General features: G+C 35.0%; 1 protein-coding gene across 2 annotated transcripts in view; it reads left to right on the top strand.

Moving 5' to 3' along the window:
* Pkn2 (protein kinase N2) overlaps window positions 1–27,286 on the top strand; it is a 99,242-nt gene that overhangs the window by 25,809 nt on the left and 46,147 nt on the right. For both annotated transcript variants that reach the window (XM_087897485.1, XM_087897486.1), the window contains exons 2-3: window positions 9,113–9,413; window positions 24,423–24,577. In XM_087897485.1, coding sequence (XP_087753611.1) covers window positions 9,113–9,413; window positions 24,423–24,577 — 456 coding nt within the window. The remainder of the gene's footprint in view (window positions 1–9,112; window positions 9,414–24,422; window positions 24,578–27,286) is intronic.

Here is a 27,286-nt window from a genome sequence, read left to right on the forward strand (position 1 = left end):
CATTCTAACTTGGCCTTCTGCTAAGTACCCATGTAGCCTCATTTGTGTAAATTGAGCTATATATTTTTCTCCACTGCACTCCTTTCCTCTATCCTCTCCCAAGGTCTCCATGCTCCCAATTTACTCAGGAGATCTTGTCTTTTTCTACTTCCCATGTAAATTACATCCTCTTTGTTGTCTAGGTTCTCTGGGATTGAATTGTAGGCTGGGTTTTCTTTATGTCTAAAAGCCACTTATGAGTAAGTACATATATTTGTCTTTCTGAGTTTGAGTTTCTTCACTCAATATGATGTTTTCTAGATCTTTCCATTTGTAGCAAATTAAATGTCCCCCCCCCCCCCAGTTTTGTAGTACTCCATTGTATAAACATATCACATTTTTCTTGTCCGTCTTCAGTTGAGGGGCATTTAAGTTGTTTCCAGGTTTTGGCTATGACAAACAATGCTGCTATGAACATAGTTGAACACATGTCTCTGTGGTACAATTAAGCATCCTTTGGGTATATACCCAAAAGTGATATTGCTGGGTTTTTTCCTAATTTTCTGAGAAATCGTCACACTGATATCCAAAGGGGTTCTACAAATTTGCACTCCTATCAGCAATGTAGCAGTGTTTCCTTTACCCCACATCCTCTCCAGCATAAGTTGTCATCAGTGTTTTTGATCTTGGCCATTCTTATAGGTATAAGATGGAATCTCAGAGTTGTTTTGATTTGCATTTCTCTGATGGCTTAAGGATGTTGAACATTTCCTTAAGTGTCTTTCAGCCATTTTAGATTTGTCTGTTGAGAGTTCTGTGTTTAGGCCTGTATTCCATTTTTTTATTGGATTATTTGTTCTTTTGATGATCAATTTCTTAAGTCCTTTGTATATTTTGGAGATCAGTCCTCTTTTTGATGTGGGGTTAGTGAAGATCTTTTCCCATTGCGTAGTCTGCCATTTTGTCCTGTTGAATGTGTTTTTTGCCTCACATAAGCTTTTCAGTTTCAGGAGATCCCATTTATTGTTTCTTTCAGTGTCTGTACTACTGGAGTTATATTTAGGAAGTGGTCTCTTGTACCAATGTGTTCTAGTGTACTTCCCACTTTCTCTTCTATGTGGTTCAGTGTAGTTTTGTACATGGCAATAGATATGAATCACCTGAATCATTAATGGCTCAAAGAAGAAATAAAGGAAGAAATTAAAGACTTCCTAAAATTCATTGAAAATATCCACACAACATACCCAAATTTAGGAGACACAATGAAAGCAGTGTTAAGAGGAAAGTTCATAGTACCAAATGCCTACAAAGAAGCTAGGAAAATCCCACACTAGTGCATTAACAGAACACCTGAAAACTCCAGAACAAAAGGAAACAAACTCACTCAGGAGGACTAGACAACATCAAATTGAGAGCTGAAATCAACAAAATAGAGCTGAAATCAACAAAATAGAAACAAAGAAAAGATTACGAAGAATCAATGAGACAAAGAGTTGGTTCTTTGAGAAAATCAACAAAACAAACTTTTACCCAAACTAAACAAAAGGCAGAGAGAGAATATCAAATTAACAATCAGAAATGGAAAGGGGGAACATAACAACAGACACGGAGGAAATCCAGAGAATCATCGGGTCATATTTCAAAAACCTGTACTTCACAAAATTGAAAAGCTTAAAGGAAACGAACAATTTTCTGGATAAATATCACCTACCAGAATTAAATCAAGACCAGACAAACAAATAAACCTATAACTGCTTAAAAAAAAATAGAAATAGTCATCAGAAGTCTCCCAACTATAAAAAAGTCCATACCAGATGGTTTCAACTCAGAATTCTGCAAGATTTCAAAGAACTAATATCAATACTTCTCAAATATTTCCACACAGTACAAAAATAAGGAACATTGCCAAACTCTTTTTATGAGACTTCAATTACCCTGATATGCAAGCCACACAAAGACATTACTAAGAAAGAGAATTAAAGACCAATCTTATTCATGAACATTGATGCAAAAATACTCAATAAAATGCTGAAAAACCAAATCCAAGAACACATCAGAAAAACCATCCACCATGATCAAGTCGGCTTCATCGCAGAAATGCAGGGATAGTTCAACATATGAAAACCTGTCAATGTAATCTACCATATAAACAAACTGGAAAAAAATCATATGATCTGAAAAAGCCTTTGACAAAGTAAAACATTCCTTCATGATAAAGGTCTTGAAGAGAGCAGGAATACAAGGACATACCTAAACATAATAAAGGCAATATACAGCATGCCAACAGCCAACATCAAACTAAATGGAAAGAAACTCAAAGTGATCCCACTGAAATCAGGAGCAAGACAAGGTTGTCCACTCTTTATATCTATTCAATATAGTACTTGAGGTTCTAGCTAGAGCAATAACACAACAAAAAGAGATCAAGGGATACAAATCGGAAAAGAAGTCAAACCCTATTTGCTTAGCATCAGCAAAAACTATTTGCTGATGATACAGTTTACATAAGTGACCACAAAAACTCTACCAAGGAACTTCTACAACTCAATAACACCTTCAGTAATGTAGCAAGATACAGGATAAACTCAAGAAAATCAGTAACTCTCCTTTACACAGATGATAAATGGGCTGAAAAAAAAGTCATTTTTATCTTTGTATTTTCACTACTGTGTATTGTTTCAAATAAGTAGTTAAAAACTAAAACAACAGGAAAACCAAAGCCCTATTGTGTATATAAACAATCCGGGAAGAGGGGAAGTGATGGTATGCCATGTGTGTGTTGGATCACTCCTACTAGGGATTGCATTGAACTGTTGTTGGATTCCTAGATTGATTAGGCCTCTGAAGTATAAAGGATGGATTAGGGTGAAGCAAGAGGGGAAGACCTGTGTCTGCCAATGCCCCTGACTTGAGAAAGTTGCAATGCAAGTCATTTAGGTCAAGGCTTAGTTCAAATATAGGAAATGAGTATTCTGAAGGGCCCTCATTAAAGAAGGTATAGCAAAAAAGAGCACCAGACCAGGAGTCAGAAGGCCACTGTGCTGAACCTGCCACGTTACTGACTTTGTGTTCTTAGATTATTTGCTTGGCTGCTTTCAACCTGATTGCCTCAAACTACAGTCAAAGGGGTTAGAACAAATGATTTTTTTATTCCTTGTAGTCAACAGCATGTGAATTGTGACACCCAAGGTTTTCATGGGTATTCTAACATTTCTTGGCATCTGTCAAGTCAGACTTTTGTAGTTCTGAAATGCAGTAGAAGTAACAGCCTTTTCACTTCTCTGGGGACCTTGCCAGTGAGGCATAAACATCTTTTCCTGTCTCCTCTAAAATGAAGTACTTGGTCACAAGTGACAGGCTTTTTTTTTCCAAATCTGGTCCTGTTCTTATTTCAGTGTTTTCTTAACTATATTGTGAACTTATTGAAGTACAGTAGATTGAAAACGCCAATTTATGTTTTAAACTAAAATCATAATTTTATTGTTTCATAAAGTATGTGTTTTGTAAACATAGCTTTACAAATAATACATTTCTTCATTTTAAATGCCTGACTGACAATGATATGATCCACTTAGAGAAGAATTTGTAGTTGCATTTCTTACAATAGAAATGTGTTAATTGAAAAGCTTAAATAGCAAATACATGGTGTAAGATATCATTATAAATTTTGTAATTTGACAGAATTGAAATAAAGTGAATGCTGCTTTTGGTTTCTTTTAAAAATTGTCCTTATTATAGGCAAAATAATAGAAAAAATCTTATTTCCAAAGGCTAGAGAAAATATGTAAAATTTGGAGGAACTGAGTAAAAATCCCTATTAATATTTTGTCCTAGGGATAGCTATGACTATTTTAATATCTTTTTCCATTTTTATGTTAAGCATAACATTTGGAAAAATGGTATACACTTAGCAGACATAACTGTTGTGAGTGGGTTAATAGAAGCCATAAATAAGAGAAATTTGATTTTATTGTGTAAATTTTTTGTTATGACACTTAAGTAGCATCCTGATTATTTTTGTTTTTTTTATTTTATTTTTACTATTATAATTACTAGATCAAAAGACATCATTGTGAGTTTCTATTTATATTAATAATTTTCTATTAAGGCCATTAGTCTTAGAACTCTATATAGTCAACAGTATGACTTTTGTAAATGTTTATCAAATGGACAAAGAATGGTATAGTTTTTTTGTCAAAGCAACAATTTTCTTTAATGAAAATAATTCAGATGAATTTTTATTTCTTAATTGGGAATTAATTTTCCTCAGTTATGTGTCTGATGTACTAATTATCTCTAGTCTCTTACTTAGTCAGTTCATTTAAAATTTTAAATTTACTTATTTCCTCTGAAAATTCTTGTAATTTTTGTTTTGTCTATTATTAATTTGGTTTTTTTTATTGTCCTGCGAATTGAAACCTCCTTATTTAATCATTTCAGTTGTAAAGATGATTCTTAGAACATTAATTTCACAAATGGGTTCACATGTTTGAAATTTGGATGTTGCTTTACAGATAAGAGATGACAGAAAATTTATTATATATTAAATATTAATAAATGTGATTGATAATGTAAATCTTGTTAAAACAGTTTAAGACGTTTTGGTCAATCATTTGGTTGATGTTGGACTTAGATTAGTAGTTTTTAAATAAAACAGTAGAGCCTTTGCAAAGCAAAATAAAATTAGAATGTATGTAAACCACAGATTTCAGATTATTTTGATTAGAATGTGGAGTGGCTAAACATGCAGTTTCAGTGATAATAGATAGGGGAAATGTGGGTTTTCTTCATGTATATTCAGTGGTTGTCTGTGCAGTTAATAGTTCAGCATTATGTCTAGAATTAGCTCATGGACTCATTTTCCTCTCTTGTTCTCATACTTTCTGAGCATATTAATGAATATAAAAGCAACTTTTTAATTAGAAGTTAGATCCAACTTTATTTTTGTTGTTGTTTTACAGTGTGGTGGTGGGGATCAGATTAAGGACCTGGGCCATGCTTGACAACTCTCTGTCAGTTTGTTTTTCCAGATACACTCTCACCATGTAGTTTAAACAGTCCTTGAACTACTTGCTGATAGGCCAGTTAGTCTCAGCTTTCCTGTTTGCCTCCCAGGTGCTGGGGTAATAGGTGCATGCCTCCACACTACACTTTCTGTAGAAAGATGTTCTGAACTAGTGGATAAAAGCACGAAGCTAGTAATTAAGGTAGGTATAGAAAGTCAGCTCTCCCTCAACAGAAAATACTAAGGCAGAAGTTGCCACTAAGGTTCTCCCACTGGTTATGAACTATTTTCCTGTAGTTAATTTAGTTTATTCAAGTTAAGAGTATTGTTTCATTGCCTAGTAATAGTTCCTAGTGTTATAGTCATTTTGTTTCTGGGGATAGAAGCATTACAATTTAGGGAATTAAATACATTATTTCGGTTATTGTAAATATAAGAAAATTATGGTTTTAAATAAACCTTCAGTTTATTCTTACTAAAATTTAAAATTTTTTAATTTTTTAAAATGTTTTAAAGGATAGTGGTGGCTCATGCTGGAGGCAGGAGGAGGAAGATCTTGTTGAGGCTAGGCTGGCCTACAAAAGTGGTCCAGCCTAACCATAGCTATGTTGTATGAGGCTCGTTCATTCCCAGCTGCTCAGACCCGAAATAATCACTCAGACTGTATTAATTAAATCACTGTTTGCCATATTAGCTCTGGTTTCTTATATCTAGAATTAACTCATTTCTATTATTTTATGTTTTACCACAAGGTTCATGGTCTACTGGCAAGGTTCCAGCTGACAACTTGCATCTTTTTCCTCTGGAGGTTGCATGACTTCTTCTGACTTCGCCTTCTTTCTCCCAGCATTCAGTTTAGTTTTCCCTGTGTAGCTCTACTCTACCCTATCACAAGCAGATTCTTTATTCGTTAATCAATTAAAACAACGCATATACAAAAAGACTCCCGAAACCATACCTACATAGTGAGACTGACTATGCCTAAAGAAAGGCTGAGGTGGGGTAGAGAATATTCTAACCTTTTTGGGATCTGGATCTGGTATCTAGAACAATTGTTCATCCTAACTTAATGGCTATATTTTGTACACCCCTTGTTCCTGTTCTAAAGGTAATTGAATCATGTCACAGAAAAAGGTGGGAGTAATAATATGGTTACTAAAAAGTCAGATTTGTGGAAAAGAAGAGGGAGCCAATCTGTTATCAGTCAAAGTTTATATCTGACTTCTCAATGGTGGAATCCTAGTTTGCTTCTGAGTTTCAACAAGTATTCTTTTTATCAGAAAGAGAGAAACAAGAGTTTTTAAATTTGTGTGTGTGTGTGTGTGTGTATGAATGTTTTAAACATATCTTTTTCTTTTTAAAAAAAGTTTATGTGCCAACTATAATCCTGCCATCAAACGCTCTTAGTCTTTGGAGTAATCAGATAACAAGAGAAATAACTATTTAAACAAGATCCATGGTACCAGCACACAGGAGAGTCATTTAACTCCTAAGGGAGAACATTGGCAGGAAATTCTTTTCAGGGTGGTTATCATGAACTTTGAAACAAAAAGTTACCCAGGCCAAGAAGGAACTTGGAACAAGTAATTGGAGACAGAGAGGTGGTATATCCCAAAGGTATAACATGCATGGTGATGGAGCCAAGAAACATGGTTTCTCAAAGTAATTTCCCACAACTTGATATTGTTGGACTTTGGAGAACAATCTGAAAAGAACGAAGAGCGGAAGTAAGGAAGGAATGTCAAACAATTCACATCAAATATGTGAGCTGTTTTTATCTTTTTATTTTAACAGCCTTTAAAAGCTGTTATATACATGTTATATTTTTGTTTCAATATGTATTGTCACTATATCATGGCTAAATTGTTAAAACACAAGTATTAAGGTAGTTGGATCTTACTATTTACTTAACAGAACTGTTGGGTATTTTTTGGCCTACAAAGAAAAAGGAAAGAAGTTACTAAAGTGAAGGATATCATGAACCAAGAAATTTTAAGGACTAGTGACCTATTGCATAATATTAATCCAAGAACTTGTTAATTTCTGTGATATTTTCTGGTGAACTTACAAGAATTGAAATACCTAGCAGAGTTGGATTAATTTAAAGTCTTTTCTTTTCTAAGCATGTTTTTGCTTCAGGCTATTTTACAAAAATGGAAGTTTTTTATTCTTTGGCATTCATCATATGACTGGTGTTCCCAGTACCTAACCTAAGGTGACTTGGAAACTAAAATGATGAGACTCACTGGATTATAAATGTTGAAGAAACTGGAGATGTAGCTTAGTGGTAGGGTGCTTGGCTAGCATGTGAAACATGAGTTTTATCACCAGCATTATGCGAATGAATGTATTTGTGAATGAATGCTGAACATTTTCAGCAGTAATTTTATCCCAAGAAGAATAACATACTTTGATAAAATTAAATTTAAAGCCAATAGGCACATTTCAGGAATTAGTTTAGATAAGATGTATAGAGTACAGTATAGAAATTATATAGAGATGCATGTGAGTTTTTTTTTTTTATAGTGTGTTTTGTTTTGTCAGAATGTCGGGGAGATCTTAGCCTTAAGAATGTTAGAAATCAGTTAATATAATTCAGCTCCTTATATCCTTATATCCATATATATATATATATATATATATATATATATATATATATATATATGATGCTACCCTCAGCTCACGTTTCCCCCTACTTTGCATGACATATTTTTATTAGAGATTAAGAATTAGATGTAAAAGGGGCCGGATGGTGGTGGCGCACGCCTTCAATCCCAGTACCTAGGAGGCAGGGCAGGCAGATCTCTATGAGTTCGAGGCCAGCCTCGTCTACAAGAGCTAGTTTCAAGAGAGACTCCAAAGCTACAGAGAAGCTCTGTCTTGAATTAGATATAAAGAGTAATATACCAAAATTTTAAATAGTACTTACTCATACATACATACATACATACTTACATACATACATGTGTGTGTGTATTTGTGTGTGTGTGATGGGAACTGAAAGGCAGTCTTATTTCATTAGGTCTGTATTTCCAAAAGTAGGTAAACATGCTGCACAGAGAAATGTCTTTCTCTTTTCCATCCTATCAACAAACTCAGCCCTTCTCAAAGGGAACTGATATATGATTGCCTCTCAGAACTTAAGAATGTTCAAACAATGCTATTAGACTAATATCCACTATTATTAGTCTAACTGAACAAATAAAAGTAGCTAAAATGTAACTTTGGCTGTTTTAAATGTATGTTGGATTTACTTAGCTGATGTTCTATATTAAGAAAAGTAATTATACAGGCACCATCTTAGTTTTTAAAGACATAATTTAGAGATATTTTCTATTAATAATTTTCTGTTTTGTATTCCCAGCTAAACTTATCAGATCAAATAGCCTTGAAAAATATATATGCAATTCTGAATACCATGTTTACAAGTCTATGTATTGTGATGTGATAAAAAGTGACCAGGAAAGTATTTACTTTGTTTTGCTAGTTTACTTCTCTGTTTTTTTAAATAAAAAATAAGATTATTCTCCTTTAGAATTTTATTATTAGTGAGGCAAAATTATACTTGAAATTTCTCTTAGAATGTCTTGAATTACTAAATAGCTCTGAAAGGTCAGATTTCATAGAATATTGAATTGAGTTCTTAAAGATGAAATAACTTGCCCAGAGTTTATAATGTGAGAGTGACAATTTAACCATCCTTACACAACTCTGTGATGCCTTAGTGTTGTAGATGTATTATGATCCATGTACTTAACTAGATTATTTGAGGTATAGCCTTGCTGTGTAACCCAGACTGGTCCCTTAACTTTGCCATCCTTCTGCCTCAGCTTCCTTTTGAGGTTAAAGGTATGAACCACCATGCCTAGCTCATTTCAGTGTAAGTGTGTTTGTCAAATAACATTACTTAGTAAGTGGACAGAATATTTGAACTTTTATTCAGTGTGGTTTTATTACAGGAAAATAAGTACACTGTTGCCTATTAAGGAGAAACCTAAATGTAATTCAGTTAATAAGTAGTCTTTTCATGATACAAACACTTATCCTTGATGCTACATGTGCTTTTCTAGATTCCAATGTTGGATGTTTGTTTACTTACTTACTTACTTACTTACTTATTTGTTATAGGGAGATTCCCGGAGTCTTTCATTTTCTGAGAACGTGAGTGCTGTTCAAAAATTAGACTTTTCAGATACAATGGTGCAACAGAAATTGGATGACATCAAAGATCGAATCAAGAGAGAAATAAGGAAAGAACTGAAAATCAAAGAAGGAGCTGAAAATCTGAGGAAAGTCACAACAGATAAAAAAAATTTGGCTTATGTAGACAACATTTTGAAAAAGTCAAATAAAAAATTAGAAGAATTACATCACAAGCTACAAGAATTGAATGCACATATTGTTGTATCAGATCCAGAGGATGCTGCAGGTATTGTACTTCTTTGATTTTTATGTGATATATTAGTAGGATATATGTCCTTCCAGAGAATTCCAAATTTTATGACAGTAGTTTTTAGCTGTTCTAAAAGTACAAAGACTGTCTTCTTTGTGGTTAATGCCTTGTTTATATTACTGTTCATAAGGTTACTGAGTTGAAACATTTCTTGGAAGATAAGTAGCTGTTTTATTTTCTTGTCCCCAGTCAGTAGGACAGGGTGTGGCGTTATTTTCTAGTATTGTCTGGTACGGAGTCAGCCAAATGCTTTGAACCTTATGATCTGAAGCAAAAGTGTACCATATGAGTTTTAAAAGTGAAGAATTCATTCCACAGGGCTGGCAAGACAGCTTAGCCACTGAGGGTGCTTGCTTCTGGGCCTTTGTGCTGGAGCATGAAGACTTGAGACCTTTTAATACTCAGTAACCACATGGTGGGAAGACAAATATTCTTATGACCTCCACTTGCCCCCTCCCAAAAAAGTAATTGTGAAATAAATATGCATTCCATAAAAGTAGATACTTCAGATTTTTCAGCAATTAATCAAATTTATCACCTTGGTGTTTGGGTACAAAAAATCTGAATTAAACACCTGCATTATTATGCTCATTGTTTAATTCGGAAAAAAATAAAAACAAAGCAAAAACTGAAACTTTCCTTTTACTTCTCTGTAATTATAGAAAATAAGAGGGAACTGTAACTCATGGTTCGAACATAAGACCATTATTTTTAAAGAATCAACAGTTAGAAATTTTTTCAGTAGTGAAAAAAGTGAAGATAGGAAAATTATCTCTCTCCTTTTTCAGACCTCTTCCTAAAGGCAACTTTGCTTTTTTCATTGTATAACTTTTCAAGAAAAATGTCTATATTTATACCATTATCCACTTCTTTATGTGAATATTCTTTCTATAGCTTTATACAAAACATTTAAGACACTTGTGGTATAATAGTTTTGTTATTGCAAATATGATCTTTTCAGTGACATAAATTAAGCTGTGTGATCTTTTCATTTGCAATAAGTGAACAGGTAAAGAAAAAGTCATTTATAAAGAGTAAAACCCTAGTAGCAGAGATTTTAGATGAATGTGTGATTAGCTAGTAAGAGTTAATAGGTATAAAACTAACAGTCTAAAAAATTTCTAAAAATAACAGTATTTAGTACTCCTCTACTTTATTACCTTCAACATCTGGGATTTAGGACTTTTATTTGGAGAAGGCTCTGTATATAGACTTCAACCATGTACAAGAACTTAATCTTTAAAATGACATAAATAATAGGAAACCAGTCTTTCCATTTTAGAACTGAAACAGTTCCAAAGGTGTGAATTAATTTGCACAGAATAGTCAAGGTGGTTATACACTTTCTACTCCTTGGCTAGTAGTCTCTTACCCACAAATTCCATAATTATATTATAAATGGAAACATGTATTGTGAAAATTCCGTTTTTAGTAGTAGTATTTTATAAACTAAGATAGTCTGTTGTGTTTGGTTCTCTGCCAAGTTCTACATGTCTTGCCTATTGCGTCTTTGGAAGTCTAAAATAAGAAACTGCTAGAGCTTTAAACCCTATTTAGAGAAAGCATTTTTTTCTTTAGAATACTAAGAACTGTCTTGTGATTCATGAAAATTTGAGTGTTTTAGCAATACAAAATATAGCTAGCCCATTTTGTTTTCTCTAGTCCCTGTTTAAAAATGAGCATTAATGGAATAAAATTACATATAAATATATGTGAATGGTTTGCATATATGTTTAAGTATACAATTTGATGGTTTTTAACAAATGTACATAATGTATCTATGAAAATATTATTAGATCTACTTACAATGTTCCATTACTTCTCAGGTAGTTTCCACTCCCAGTGCTGATTCCTGGAAGCCATTAATATGCTGTCCATCACTTAACATTAAATACTTTAGAATATTGACCATCTCTTTTAAGTTTTTTATTTATTTTTTTTAATGACCTCCTTTAAGCCGTACTGTCAAATTCCTGGGCTCCCTCAAAAGCTAAGTTGGATAATATTGTGAAACATTCCGGCCAATTTAATCTTACCCTCTTTGTGCTGCTTTGCTCATTCGTTATTGTGATGTAATTTATTTCCATCCACGTTTATCCCTCACTAAACTGTGTGACCCTTGATGTTTTCTGGGCTTGTTATAGAATTTGAAACATAGGAGCATATAACTGTGAATATTAGATGTTTCAAATGCAGCAAATCAAAATTATGCTTCACTTTTGTAATTATTATCAAAGCATAATTTGTCATTTCACTTTAAACATTAAATGAGGTAGAGAACAAGCTTTAAAAAAGTTTCAAGATAAAACCAAAACTGTTGGATATTTACTTTGTAGCTAAATGTATAAAATATCACTTTGTGTTCTGATTGCTTAACATATCAGTATGTTGGAGTAAAATTTAGTAATTTTGTTAAATTATGCATTTAATTAGTGTGTGTGTGTGTGTGTGTGTGTAGTATAGGCACGTATACAAATGCCATGGCACGTGTATGGATGCAAGAGGAGACAACTTTGTTTTACCTCACTTGATACAGGATCTCATATTGTTTACTGCTGTGAACACCAGGCTAACTGGCTGGTAAGCTTCTGAGGTTTCTCCTGTCTGTGCCTCCTATATCCCTGTGGGAGTACTGAGATTGCAGATGTGTGCATTTCCATGTCTGGCTTATATGTGATTCTGGGAATCTGAACCCCAGTTGTCAGAGTTGCACGCTGATTCATCTCTGTAATAACTTTCAAATCATTGGTTGCACATGTGCCATGGCACATATATTGGGGCCAGAGGAGAGACCTATATGTGCCAACCCTTGCCTTTTACCTAGCTTCATATAGGATCTCATATTGTATACTGCTGTGTACAGTAAACAATTTTACCTATTTGCAAAATCAGGATTTTTATTAGGTGGACTTTTTAATTATAAAATTCTGAAATGTTGTTTATCATAAAGGCCTGGTCAGCTTCTTTCATGATAACAACTCAACAAATCAGATGTAGTTAGAATGTTCCTCAACACACATAAATGCACATACCCATATAACAATATATGAGAGATAGCCTCACAGTTCACATTGTAATGCTAAATAGTTGAAAGCTTTTTCTCCAAGATCAGAAGCAAGACAGGATAACCACTCTTACTAGTTCTATATAGTAAAGTCCCAGAAATCTTAGTCAAAGCAATGAAGGAAGAAAAGAAATAAAATGTGTCTAGAGAATAACAAAGAAAGGAATTATCTGTTTGCTAACAGGATTATTTTGATAGAGAGACTTCTATTTAACTCCCCAAAATTCTACTCAAAAACTTTTTAGAACTGATAATGAAATTTAGTAAAGTTGTGTAATAAAAATCAACATACAAAACTAGTAGCATTTTATACATCAATAGTAAAATAACTGAAAAAGAAATTAAGAAAATAGTCCTACTTATAATAGCATAAAATTTCACATATTTAGAACCTCACTTAATCAAGAAGATGAACAAACTGTTTAATTCAAATTGTTAAACATTGCCTATAAAAAATTTAAATGTCTTAAATCAGTTGGAAAATGTCCTGTATTCATTCATAGAATAATTAGTATTGTAAATAAGTCTGGTAGTGCAGGCCTGTAAACCCTTCTAATTTAGAAGGTAGGAAGATTGCAACTTCAAGGTCTCCCTGGGCAACAAAGTGAATTTAAGTTCAGTCCAGATAAGATAGTTAGGCAATGTCTTAAAATATAAAGTAAATACAGATAAATACAATGTGTTAAAAATACAAAGTAAATACAAAAGATTGTGGATATAGCACAGTGGTAAAGCCTTTGTCTCACATGTGTGAGTCTTTGTGAGATGTAGAATAGATTTAATGTAGTCTCTGACAAAAAAAAACTCAGTATTTTTTTTTATTAGCAGTGTGTGGGTGTGCATGTTCATGTATATGTATGTGTTTATGAGCCACATATGTGGAGAACAGTAGAACTTTCAGGAATTGGTTCTTTCCATACATCCTAGACTACGGTGCTAAGACTCACATCATCGTCCTGGATGGTAAACACTTTGACTCCTTGTGTCATTTTGCCAACCTCCAATATCATTCTTCACAGAGATATTAATAGACAGTATCCATAAAGCTTGTATGGGATCACAGAAGATTGAATGACCAGAGCCATTTAGGAAAAAGAAAAACCTAGAAGTATCAGATTACTGGTTTTCAAAGTATATTTTAAAACTATACTAATTAAAACAGCATGATATTGGCACAAAACAGACATATCAACCAATGAAATTATCTTTCCCAGAAATAAGCCTACACATTTGTGGTCAGTTTTGGCAAAGTGCTAGGAATATGCAATAGAAAAGGCCTTTTCAATAAATAGTGTTTAGGAAGCTGGATAGCCACATGTAGAAAAATAAAATGGTCCTTTAACTCATCCTTACAACAGAATAAATTAAAAATGGATTAAATGCTTAAATGTAAGATTTGAAACTAGAAACTACTAGAAACAAACTACAAAAAAATTCCATGTCATTAACCTGAGTAAGGCCTTCTTGAAAATAGATAAATAAATGGGATTACAATAAATTTAAGACTTTTTCATGACAAAGGAAATAATGGATTGAAGAGGCAACACAGCTTGCAGAAAATATATGCAAATCATATATTAATAGTTTTTTTTTAGGAACTGAGACTACCAATGAAGAAAACATTACCTTAGTTTTTTTTTTTTTTTTAAAGACCAAAAGTTTGAATAGAACTGTAGGTGTAATTCACTGAGAGTGTGAAGCTCTGATTTCTACCCACACCACAAAAATTGGGGGGGGGGGACAACAAAACAGAAACTCTAATTGTAGGCACTTCTCAGAGGACATGCAAATAGAAGTGTCTGTTCAATACCTAATTGTTAGAGAAATATAGTTGAAAACCAGAGAGAGACATTTCTTCCTCCTCTTAGATGGGTTAATTATTTAGAAATTGAAGGATCCATACTGGCAAGGATGTAGAGAAGGAAATTCGTGTGTATTCTTGGTGCTATTGCAAGTTAGTAAATCTAGTATGGGAAACAGAATGGAGGTTTGTCATGAGTAAAAGAAAAAATTATGTCAGTGGTTAGAATGTGTGCATGGCTTCCATTCAGTCTCTAGTGCTACAAACACAAAAGAATTGCCATATGGTTCAGTAGTGTGTCTTCCTTCTGGGTTTTTGATCAAAGGAGTCAAAATTATCACATCAAAGAGATGATGGTCACACCCCCATGTTTCTTGCAATATTTTCCACCATATCTAAGCTGTGGGCACAGTTGACGTGGTCATCAGTAAACAAATGGATTAAAAGTAAAATTTCAGTCTGTGAATATAGCTCGTTTGACAATACTCTTAACAAGCACAAGGTCCATGTTCAAGGGTCAGTACCACTGCACCCTCACATGTTTTATATAAATGGGGAATACCACTAAGCCCTTAAATAGCTGGAAACAGTTACTGAAACATGTATGGACCTAGTGGACATTATCACAGGTAGAGTAAGCTATATAAAGTGACAAGTACTGTATATCAGATCATTTGCCTAACCTAAAAACATTCAACTCAGAGATAGAGCACAAGGAGCTGGTTAATTAGCCTGATTTGGGTATTTGTGGTGTAGAAATGAAACATCATACTGTATACAATGGTTATTCATCAGTTAAAAGTAAAATAAAACTTTAAAAAACTTATATCATGGAATGTTCTTTGTTAGCTCACATAGAAATTACAAGTGTATGGTTAGTTGAAGCTAAGTGAATTATCTATGAAAGGTTAGCCGTCTCTGTAAAATGGAGCTGCAGTCTAAGAGTTAATTAGCGCTTGACACTCCAAAATGAATTATTTGGGAAAGAACCATTTCTAAGTCTTGGTATCTTAAATGAATCATTCTTAAAGAAATTAAGAAAATTATGCTGGGCTTTGTGGTGCCGTGTTAGATAGCTGAGACAGAAGGATCAGGAGTTCAGGCCAGCCTGGGTTAGGCTACATAGTGGATTGCAGATCAACTAGTGCTACACAGTGAAGCTCTGTCTCAATAAAAAACAATAACATGTGAGGCATGGTGGTATAAGCTTTAATTCCAGCATCCAGGAGACTGAGGCTACATTGTGAAACCCTAAAACCCTGTCTCAAAAACAAAACCAACACACACAGCATGTTTTAAATTCCCTGTTTTCATCTTTTTTAAAAAATATTTGTTTCTTGTGTTGTGTGTGGGGGTAGGGATGCACATGTCCTATAATCCGAGGATTAATCTCTAATTAACCTTAACACCAAGTGCCTTTATCCACTAAGCTTTCTCCCTGAACCACCGTTTTCATCTTCATCATTTTTCTATTTTCTCATACCCTCAAAATATAATGAATAATTATACTTGTTAATCTAGTGTTTATTTTCTTTAATATCTAGTACACACACATGCAGATGTCTTAGTATGTACTTAACAAAATTGAAGTTTGGGTTTTTTTTTTCTTTCTCTGAGATACTTAATCTTATCTTTTTTTTTAATGACTAAAGCGTAATTTGTTAAACCATTTTTAGACAGTAGCAATAGAAATTTAATTTTCCTATTGTCACCTAAATGTGGTGTTTATTTAAAATGTGTGAGTATTTTGCCCACCTGTGTGCCATATGCTTGTTTGATGCCAAAGGAGGAGAGAAAATATTAGTCTATGAGCTTCCATTTGGGTCCTGAGAACTGAACCTGGGTCTTTGTGCAAGAGCAGCAAATACTCTAATCTGCTGAGCCATTTCAGCTCCACTACTTGAATTCTTTGATGTACTTTAAAAAATTACTATAATATATGGTAAACTTGGTTTTGTTTTTGCTTGTTCTTTTTGTTTGTTTGTTTGTTTGTTTTTCTATATCATCCTTTTAGTTAACTTATTGCAACTTGCCATAACCTAGACTAGAAAAGAGGAAGCCTCAAAAATCAGTCACTCAGTGAGTTGATTGTGAGCATGTATGTGAGGGATTGTTTTTAATGCCTTACTTGATGTGTTAAGAAAACTGAAAATGTGGATACTGCGTGGCACCGTTCTTTGGGCAGAAGAAAACAATGTCTTGATTATCGTCGTCCCCCAACTTCCCTAATGCTAAACCTTGTACGTACTCTTCTCCTCAAGACCATATTCAATGGCAATCATTTTTACTTTTAAGAATATTATAAAAATAGAGTCATAAAGTATGTGCCTTTAGAAACTGACTTTTAGAGTTAGCATGTTGCCATTGAGCTTCATCTAAGATATATACATCAGTAATTTTACAATTTTTCTGAGTAGTCAGTTGTATATATGTATCACAGGTTATTCATTCACCAAGGATATTGAAGTTACTGATCTGTTTTAGGCGATCATCAGCCTATAAATACTCGTGGATGAAATTTTGTATGAGCAAGTTTACACTTTGATAAACATCTGGGACTAAGTTTGCAAATATTTGTTTGTCTTAAGTAGGGTTTCTATTGCTGTGAAGAGACACCATGACCATGGTAACTCTTAAAAAGGAAAACGTTTAATTAGGGTTCACTTACAGTCCATTATCCGTATGGCAGGAAGCAAGGCCTCATGCAGGTAGACATGGTGCTAGAGAAGGAGCTGAGAGTTCTTACATCTTGACTCAGAGGCAACAGGAAGTGGTCCGAGATACTGGGCATGGCTTGAGCGTGTATCAGACCTCAAAGCCTGCCTCCACAGTGACACCTCTTCCTACTAGACCATACCTACTCCAACAATGCTACACTTCCTAATAGTGTCACTTCCTTTAAGTACTGTTTTCTTTCAAACCACACAATGTGATATATATATATATATATATATATATATATATATATATATATATATATATATATATATTGTCTTCAAACTAAACTGCTAAAATATTTTTCAGAGAAACTGTATTATGTTTCCTTCTCACCAACAATGCATAGGGAGTCTGTAATATGGTAATATGTTTCCCAGCATTTAGCATTGCAGGTCTATTTTTCAGCCAGTCTAATGAATGTCGTGGTTGTTGAGGTTAGAGAAATGAGCAGATGGATAAAGCATTTACGGAGAACTTAAGAAGCTGCATATACCTTAAGCACAGAGTTTATATACAGAATGAAATTCCCTTTTCTAGGAGATGCAGTATACAGCTTTCAAACAATAAGATGCAACATGGTAGCAATTCTGAACGATGTTAATTATCAGCATTGGTTCGCCTGAATCAAAAAGCGATAATCTTACCCATGTCCATTGATTGTAATACAGTAAGAAACTTAACCAGAGTTGGTGTTGGTTTATTAAATAGCAAAATTGCTTTAACTGATAACATCTGACAAAGTTCATCATGAATACACAAAATACTAAAGCTCCATTATATTTTGATAAGTTCCAGGTGATTCTAAGAGGTAAGTCTGTCTGCCTGTTTAAGTAGAAAAGTTGGGTTTTGGAGGAAATATACGCAGGTAACTAACATATGACAAGATCCTGAAGCACTTTGTTTTAAAATCCATTTGTGAGTGCCAAGTATAAACCAAAATGTTGGTTAGTAAGTAGTACTTAGCACCTTGTGGACTTGTAGATAGATAGCCGCTTAAGGAAATAGATAAGTAGTGTTTTCGTATAGTACTTTTATTAATATAGATTTGGCCTGATTTGTTTCAACTGTCTTTCCTCTTTGTAACACGAGGGCCGGCTTGTTGGGGTTTCTGCTCCCGCCCAGTACCCCACAGTCGGCAACTCCCAAGGAAAATCAACCACACAGAGATCTCTATAAGTTATAAAGCTGATTGACCCATTAGCTCAGGCTTCTTGTTAACTCTTATAGCTTATATTAACCCATTATTCTGATCTATGTTAGCCACGTGGCTTGGTACCTTTTTCAGCTGTCAGCTTATATGTTGCCTCTTCTGTGGTCTGCGCAGGAGTGGTGGAGGGAGCTTCTGCTTCCAGAATACTCCCAGTCTCTTTGCTCCACCCCCACTTCCTGTCTGGCTTTCCTGCCTATACTGCCTGCCTGGCCAATCAGTGTTTTATTAAAATATGATTGACAGAATACAGACAATTCTCCCACACTACCTCTTAACTGTTTTAAGTGAGTAAATAGCTTTGTCTCATAAGCAGACACTCAAGCTGTACAAGTATACACCTTGATGAATTTTGAACATAGAGTCAGCTAGCTATAAATGAAGACCAAAGGTTGTTGTGTATGATTGAGTAGTCATATAGCTAGATCATTCCATTGCTTTATGGTTGGTTACCACTTGGATGACCTTCATACTTTGTTTTTATTATTTATTAAAAAGAAAAAGAAGCTAGACAGTATGTTCTTCACTGAAGTATTTTGTGAACAAGATGTTTGTAATAGCTTATGTGTCAAGCTATTAACACCTAAGCTCAGCTGATCAGAATATGAAACCTCTGTGGATGTAAGTAAAATCTTGAGAAAAGTTTTCTAGCACAGGGAAGGAAAGTGAATCAGTGGGGACTAGAGAGATGTCTCGGAACACTTGATGCTCTTGCAGAGGGCCTGAGTTCAGTTCTTAGCACCCACATAGCAGTTCACCACCACTTGTAACTCCAGTTCTAGGTGATCCAGTGTCCGCTTCCAGCCGACAACAAGCACTGCATGCATGTGATGAACTTACATACATGCAGGCAAAACACATATACACATTAAATAAAAATAAATGTTTTTTAAAGATCAGGGAAGCATTTGACCTAAAGATATTCCCGTGTTTTAAACCGCTAATTTCTTCAAAGCACTCAGTTGTGGTTTTGTTAAAATAAAAATGCCAGAAGCCAGACGGCAAGATGTCTTAGAGGAGTAAAGACTTCTTGCCTTACCTGGTGACCTGAATTCTATCCCCAGGACTTCTGTGGTGGAAGACAAGAACAGACTTCTACAATTAGTCCTCTACCATCTACATCTCCATTATGATACATTTGCATGTGTGCACATGCATGTGCATTACAAATGCTACTTTAAAAGGAAAAGCACCAGAAGCAGCATATCAAACGTATTACAAATTTGTGGTGGGGATGGCTGATCACAAATCAATATATTCTGGCCTTCTGAAGTTCCATCCCTAGAGATATTTTAATCATGCTCTATTTTCTGGTAACTCAAAAGCTGTGTCTCTAGCCAGGATATGTTCTCTGAGCTGTACTGATAGTCTTATATCATATAAGATATATGTTATATATATAGCCCCCCAACCCCCTATGTTATAATTATTCTAGACATGTTATCCCCCATCATGAAACCGTTTAGGGACCTACAATGAAACACCTTGTTAACATAAACTCCAGCATGGTCTGACACACCACTGTGAGTACCAGATCTCTATACTGGAGACAGTTCAAAAGTTTAGAATAGTGGTCCTAATGTTGTGACCCTTTAATACAGTTCATGTTGTGATGACCCCCTCAACCGTAAAATTATTTTCATTGTTATTTTATAACTGTAAGTTTTCTACTGTTTTGAATTGTAAATTTCTGTTTCTGATGGTCTTAGGCAATCCCCAGGAAAGGGTCATTTGATGAACTCCAAGGGATACAGTCCACTTCTAAATTTTTGCCTACATTTTCCATGATAATGACATCAGTGGCCATAATTAAAACTTGGCTTTTAGGATGGATATCATTTTTCTGGCCACCTTCACTTCCCCATTCAGATCACCAAGGCCTGATTCTGTCCTTATCAGATCTGTATTTTCTTTACAGCCAGTTTTTCTTCATTTCAATTTAAACATTGCTATCAGCATTATTTTTAACAAAGTATGCAGTGGGGAAGTTGGTTTGGATAGGTTGCTTGCTTCCTTGTGTTTTTGTTGTTGTTTTGTGAGGCAGGATCTTATAGCCTAGGCTGGCTTCAGCCTTGGTAGTAACTAACAGTGACCTTTGACTCCTGAGTGCTGGGATTATAAGTACAAAACTCATTCTGGCTTTCTAATAATGTTTTGATCCTATTGTTTCCTTATTTATGTTTTCAGGTGGTCTCTCTCTATATATATATTATTATATATATATTCTCTATAAAATATAGCACAGATTTGTAACATGTTAGATATTCCCTTTATCACGAGACATCTACATATTATTTTGGGGCTAGAGAGATGGCTCAGCGGTTAAGGGCGCTCCCTGCTCTCCCAAATGTCCTAAATTCAATTCCCAGCAACCACATAGTGGCTCACAACCATCTGTCATAAGATCTGGTGCCCTCTTGAGGAAGAGACCTGCTTAGTCATCCTCATCAACTTAGGCTATTAAACCCAATAAACAGAAACAAGTTCAACAGAACTGCCATATACGGGCTGCCCATGCATGCTTCAGCATTGCCAGAGCATAAATTTAACTTTTCATTTCTACATATTACTTCAGCTTCTTCCATTAATCACAACTCCCATTTTTTCCCCTTGCAGTTATGTTTGCTTTGTCTCTTTTCTCTCCCTATTGCACACACATGTTTGTGTGTAGGGGTGTGTATACCAGTGAGACTCCCTTGGGGAAGGTAATTTTTCTTTGCAAGTGGTTAATTAGAGACTGCTGAGATTAAAGGCATGTGTTACCACCACCTGGTCATATTACATCTCTTTATGTCATTTGTATACACATGAAGGAGGGTGCATGTATGGGGGTTAGAGGACAACTTTCAGGAGTAAGGGTCTTTGGCCTTGAACATACAGGTCAGCAGACTTGATGCAAGCTTCCTTCCATTGAACCATCTCACCAACCCAAATTTTCATTATTATGCACAGTGAACATTGGTGAAGACTTTTTGTTACCACGGTTTTGAAATACTAGCAAGTACACTGGAAATGATTTTCTAAAGCTGCCGGTTACCAGTAACCAAGGACAAAATGAGAAACAAGCAAACAGGAAGCATGCAGAGAATTTGCATCCCTTCATTCTCTTTTCAGTAAGGTCTTACTCTCTAGCCCATGCTGACCTCAGCGTCACAGTGATCCTCCTCCCTCAGCTGCCTGAGTGCTGGAAGTCAGGCATGACAGACCACATACTAGCTATAATTTCTCTCATTTCTAAATGAAAAGATGAGAGAGAGAGAGGGAAAGAGAGAGAGAGAGAATACAGCAGCAGCATCTCATTAAAAAAAACATACTAAAAATTGGTGCTTGCTTTTGTGACCTTAGAAAATTACTTATGTAAAGATTAAGTGAAGAGGACTGTCCACTGCTTACATGAGCCTTGATTTGATTTATTTTACCTTTAGTGTGCTTTAAGCTCCTCATAATAGCTGCAGTGCAGCTATGTTAAGTATGTAGTCATAACCACACCGATTATTAACAGCCACAAGGTTAGCCCTGTGATACAGACTCTAGAACTCTGGCTCACCTGTTCTTTTCCTTTACTCCTGTGGTTCTTCAGACCGAAGTCAGTGTATACTACTTCGTTAACTTTACATATAGTGAGTAGTTCAATATCAGAGCCAACCTGCAGTAATATACAGGAATTCAGTATACACTGTCTCTACCAAAACATATAAAATTTTGTATATATGGCCAGGCAGTGGTGGCGCATGCCTTTAATCCCAGCACTCGGGAGACAGAGGCAGGCAGATCTCTGTGAGTTCAAGACCAACCTGGTCTACAAGAGCTAGTTCCAGGACAAGCTCCAAACCTACAGGGAACTTCGTTACATCTTCAGGCAAGCTATATTGTTGTTAAACAACCCTAACTACAAGGAATTCATCTTATGATACAGCTTGTGTCCCCACTACTTTTACCCACTGATTCTCTGACCCATGTGGAAACATCAAGAGGACAGTTTTCATTTCATTTACAGGCAAATGTTTAGACAGGGATCATTTCTCCCCTCATCCCAGGCTAAACACCATCCGTAGTTTTACAAACAACACATTCCTGTTCTTTCCTCGGCAGAGGGCTTTGTACTCTCCATCCACTTTAGTTTTTTTAATTTAAATATGCTTTTATGGCAATTGTGTCCCAGATTCTGTGTGATTTGAGTGTCTAAAGTGATTTAAATGCAAGCACTTTTCTTTTTTTTCTCCCTTTGAGGCCAGGTTTCTCTATATAACCCTGACTGTCCTGGAACTTTCTCCATAGATCATCCTGTCCTCAAACTTAGAGATCCACCTGCTTCTGCCTCCAGAATGCTGGGAATAAAAGCGTGTTCCCCACACCCAGCTAGATCTAAGTGCTTTTTATCCCCTGTACTGCATATGGTCAATAGTTCCTGTGTACTAATTTGAAAGCATAGGTACATTTATGTCACTCTTCTATAAGAATGTGTTGTATTTAAAATGAATGTGGCTAATTCACTTAAAATAGAACTATTTCTTAAAGTAAATTCTAGCTATGGCTTTGTTTAAGTCTTGAAGCAGGTAATATCTGTCTCAAATGTTACTTAAGGATTAGTAGCATACATACTCAAGTGATTCATGGTTATACTGTTGTTTTCATAAATATTCATACATATACGGAATGTATTATAGTTGCTTATAGGCCTTTAAAGGCATAACAGAATACATGCCAAACACGACATAGCACAGCAATCAATAGGTTAGAGGTCAAAATAGAATTGATTAAATTAAAATCTGATTTTTCCACTTTAATAGCTATATGGCATGGAACATGTTTCTTAACTAATTTTTGTACCCTAATTTTCTTAATGGAATGTGAATGTGATAGTTTAGGGCTTCTAATGAAGATTGACACTTGTTTATTCATTTATATTTGCTACACTTATTATTTGAGTGTGTTCTGGGTTTGTGTATGGATTTTGGCATGCATATCACAGTATACATGTGGAAGTCAAAGGGCAACTTGGAGTTGGTTCTCTCCTTCCATCGTGTAACTCTTAGGGATCGAGCTCAGGTCGTCAGCCATGATAGTGAGTGCTGTACCTGTTGGACAATCTTGGTTTTGTATATGCTCATATTTTAAAAACATTTTGATTAGTAATTGTATTTAGTAAGCTGTACATAAATGTTTTGTTTTTTATTTTTTTCTGAGGCAGAATCTTGCTCTGTAGTCCAAGCAGGCCTTGAAGTCAAGGTATTCTTGTTCTTCCTGACAAGATTACAGGTGTAATGTTCTATGTCTGGCCTAGTTGTTTGTCCTGCCTATTGTTTTTAAATATGAGAACAAGTGTGGGTATGAAAGAAACTAGTTACTGTCAATATGAACATTTAGAGACATGGTCGAATTATTATTGGTCAATTGCCAAACAGTCACTTTTGAAGTCAATTATACTTTTTAATGTAAATATAAACAGCACAATATTCTGTACACTACGCCATAGTCATAATAAATATTTGGTCTCTTTACTCCTACCTATTACAAAATTTGATGTCATCAATAGCCTTGAACAGTATAAAACAAAATGTGCACATTTTTACGCTTAATTCATTAGCACTTAATGTTAGCACCACCTTTTAAAACTCATTTAGTTCTGTTTATAGAGAATCACCAGGGTGGAATTTGTGCAATATTTGGATATTTTATTCTCTTATCAATAATGTGACAAAGGAGAATTTTATTATTGAATGGAGTAGTCAAATTGCTGTGATTTAATTTAAAAGTAGTAATATTGAAAAAGCCTTGGATACATTCAGCTTAAGATAGACTGATTTTAAGGTCACTTTGTAGCCCACAGTGGCCTCAATGTCATATGTATGGGGATTATACCATGACAGGCCCCAAATGGTTAGATCTATAGGGTATAAAACTGAACTAGCAGTTAGTTCTGCCACTCAGGTAGTTCCTTTGCTTGAATTATTTAATTTTTTATTATTTATAAACATAAATTCCATTTAGGTGGCTTGAAAATTATTTCAAACTCTTATTCTTTGAATATATTAACTTATAGATTTTATCTTCAATGATATTTTTTATTAACGTGTATCACTTTATAATGGGTTTTATTGTGCCATGTTCACACTTGCAGGTCAGATTCACCCTGACATCCAGTTTCAAGCAGCAGTTGATCCTAGTAACATTATCATAATATTTTATACACAGATTGTCCAAGGACTCCAGATACTCCAAATAGTGACTCTCGTAGTTCTACTAGCAACAATAGATTGATGGCCCTGCAGAAACAACTGGATATAGAGCTTAAAGTAAAGCAAGGTGCAGAGAACATGATACAGATGTACTCAAATGGCTCTTCAAAGGTAAGTAAAGTCCCTGGTATTTGTAGATTCCATATTTATGAGTTTACCTACTCCCTAAAATTTATTTGCTACCCCGGTGTCAGTAAGAGTCTTTTGACTGTCATTGGCACATTTTCACAGAATGATGGACCTGCTTCCTCTGGCAATGTGAGTTCCCTGCTGAGGTCAACAGGTGATTACCACTTTCTAAAGCGCTCCCACTGCAAATAAACATCTTTTTCATTCCATTTAGTGACACATTTTTCATATAGTTTTAGTTTGGGTTGATAATTTTGGAGTTTAACACAGTATATAATGATCCTAAGACAATTTTAGCCTCAAAGTTAGAAAAGAGAAAAAAAAAAGAAATGTTTTTAAAAGCAATAGCATAAAAATTCTGTATTTTCTCAAAACCTAGTTTTCTGTATTTGTGACATTTCTGTGAACCTAAAATCACATCAAAATAAACAAAAAAAAAATCTATTCCCCCAAAAGAATCTAGACTATAAGAATTTTCCAGCCACTAGCAGATGTTGGGAAAGGGCAAGTGAAAAGCCAACATCCTAGAATTACCGATTACATGACTTACTATTGTATATTCTTGCGATTCTAATATTGTAACTACCATTTGAAAATCTGTGTTAAGGGAGCATATGCTTTTAAATATACTGTGGCAGGAAAAAGAAATGTTGGGAACCTCTGATCCATATTATACTAATGATTCTTCTCAACATAAAATTTCATAGATTTTATGATTCTGAAAATCTGGGGTATGTTTATTATAAATTCTACCTATCTAATCTTAGTTATTTTAAAGATTCTTATCTCTAGATATCTTTGTATTCTAAAGCTTACACGTATGTGTTATTTTTCTGTGTTGTATGTATGTGTTTGAGCCCACAGCAGAGGGCCAACAGTGTAGAGGTAGAGGACAGCTGTGGGAGTTAGTTCTCACATACTACCATGTGAGTCCCAGGGGTCAGACTTAGGTCATCAGGTTTGGCAGCAGGTATCCTATTGTAGGTGACCACTTTTTTGTTCCCGGCTGCTCAACCCCGAAATAATCACACAGAAACTATATTATTTAAAACACTGCTTGGCCAATGACTCTATCATATTCCTGGTAATCTCTTACATATTAAGTTAACCCATTTGTATTATTTTATATTTTACCATGAAGCTTGAGGGCTACCAGTAAGGTTCCGGCTAGCATCTTGCATCTTTCTCCTCTTGTGGCTCCTTGGCTTCTCCTGACTCCACCTTCTTTCTCCCATCATTCAGTTTAGTTTTCCCTGCCACCTCTATTCTGCCCTGCCAGGCCCAAGACAGATTCTTAGTTAACCAATGCTATTCACAGCATACAGAGGGGAATCCCACATCAGTATTCTTTGCTCTAAGCCTTTTCACTTGCCCCAGTGTCTGTCTGTCTCTGTGTGTGTGTGTGTGTGTGTGTGTGTGTGTGTGTGTGTGTGTGTGTGTGTGTGTGTGTGTAGAGCTGTTTGGTATTTCTGCTTGGAAAGAATGTGAAATGAGAGTGGAGAGGATCATTTCTTAATGTCTTGTATCCCACTCTTTCACTGAGCTAAGATATGTATAATAAGCAAGATTTTAAGGTTAATTATGAAAATTAGATAGATTATATAAAATTAAAAATTTTAGTAGAGTGTGTTTTTATTTGATAGACTATTGCTTCACTAACCTTTAACCTTGGAGATAAAATTATAATAATGATTATAAATTCCTGTTTTTATCTTCCTATCAATATCCTCCGTTATAGTTCCTTTCTGATATTCATGTCAGTTTTGCTTTATTTTTTGACCCAGTGAATTTAACCAGAGCCATCTATGCAATCACTAGGTGAAACTATCCATTGAAGGGAGCTTGTCTCACTCAACATTGAGCGTACAACTAAAGGTGCTTCCAAAATCTCTCAGTAGCCAGTGGCTCATTTGGGAAAGGGCCCTATGAACACTTTATTTGTGCCTCTGTTGATAGGCCTTGTACAAGGTGTACACTTGTGTGAGTCACCCAAGCTGCCATGGTTTTATGTTTATGTTTGCAGTGGCAGTGTCTTGCCTCAAAGGTGGCAGTTAACATCTCTCTGTTGTCCAAATACTATAGTCTTTTCACTCCCTCTTCTATGGTGTTCCTTGGTGGTGTGGATCTTGGTTAGAAACGCACACTCAGCTGTCACTTGCTCTCAGCATCTTGAGGAACTACAAATCTCTGAATTCACCAAGTTATCTCCGATTAATGCTTTATTGAGACAGTGTCTCCCTATATAGCCCATGCTGGCCTCACCCCACAATCCGCCTGCCTTGACCTCCCAACTACTAGGAATACAGATGTTTGCTAATGTACCCAGTTTTATTGGCTTTTAGCGGTTTTAATATTGGCCTTTAGTATAGGAAATTTTTTATTTTTATGAAAAGTTATTATGAAATATTCTGCTACATGATGCCAAGCATTTTAAAATTAAATTAAGCCAGTTAGTGCTGTCTGTCATAAGATTTTTTTAAATCCTAGGTTGATGGATTAATTTGAAGGGTTTAAGAGATCCCTTTAGAGTGTGGATAAAAGGACCATAGATTCCATTGTTTTCTCCTAGAGTTCTTGGAGAATGGTAAGACTAAGAACTATTATATACCAATTGAACAGTGTTATGAACATACTAAAATCAAAGAAGTACGTGGCTAAATTACAAAAACCACAGGTCCAAACTAAACAGAC

Source organism: Myodes glareolus, chromosome 17 (genome assembly GCF_982192425.1).
Source record: "Myodes glareolus chromosome 17, mMyoGla1.1, whole genome shotgun sequence".
Classification (NCBI taxonomy): Eukaryota; Metazoa; Chordata; class Mammalia; order Rodentia; family Cricetidae; genus Myodes; species Myodes glareolus.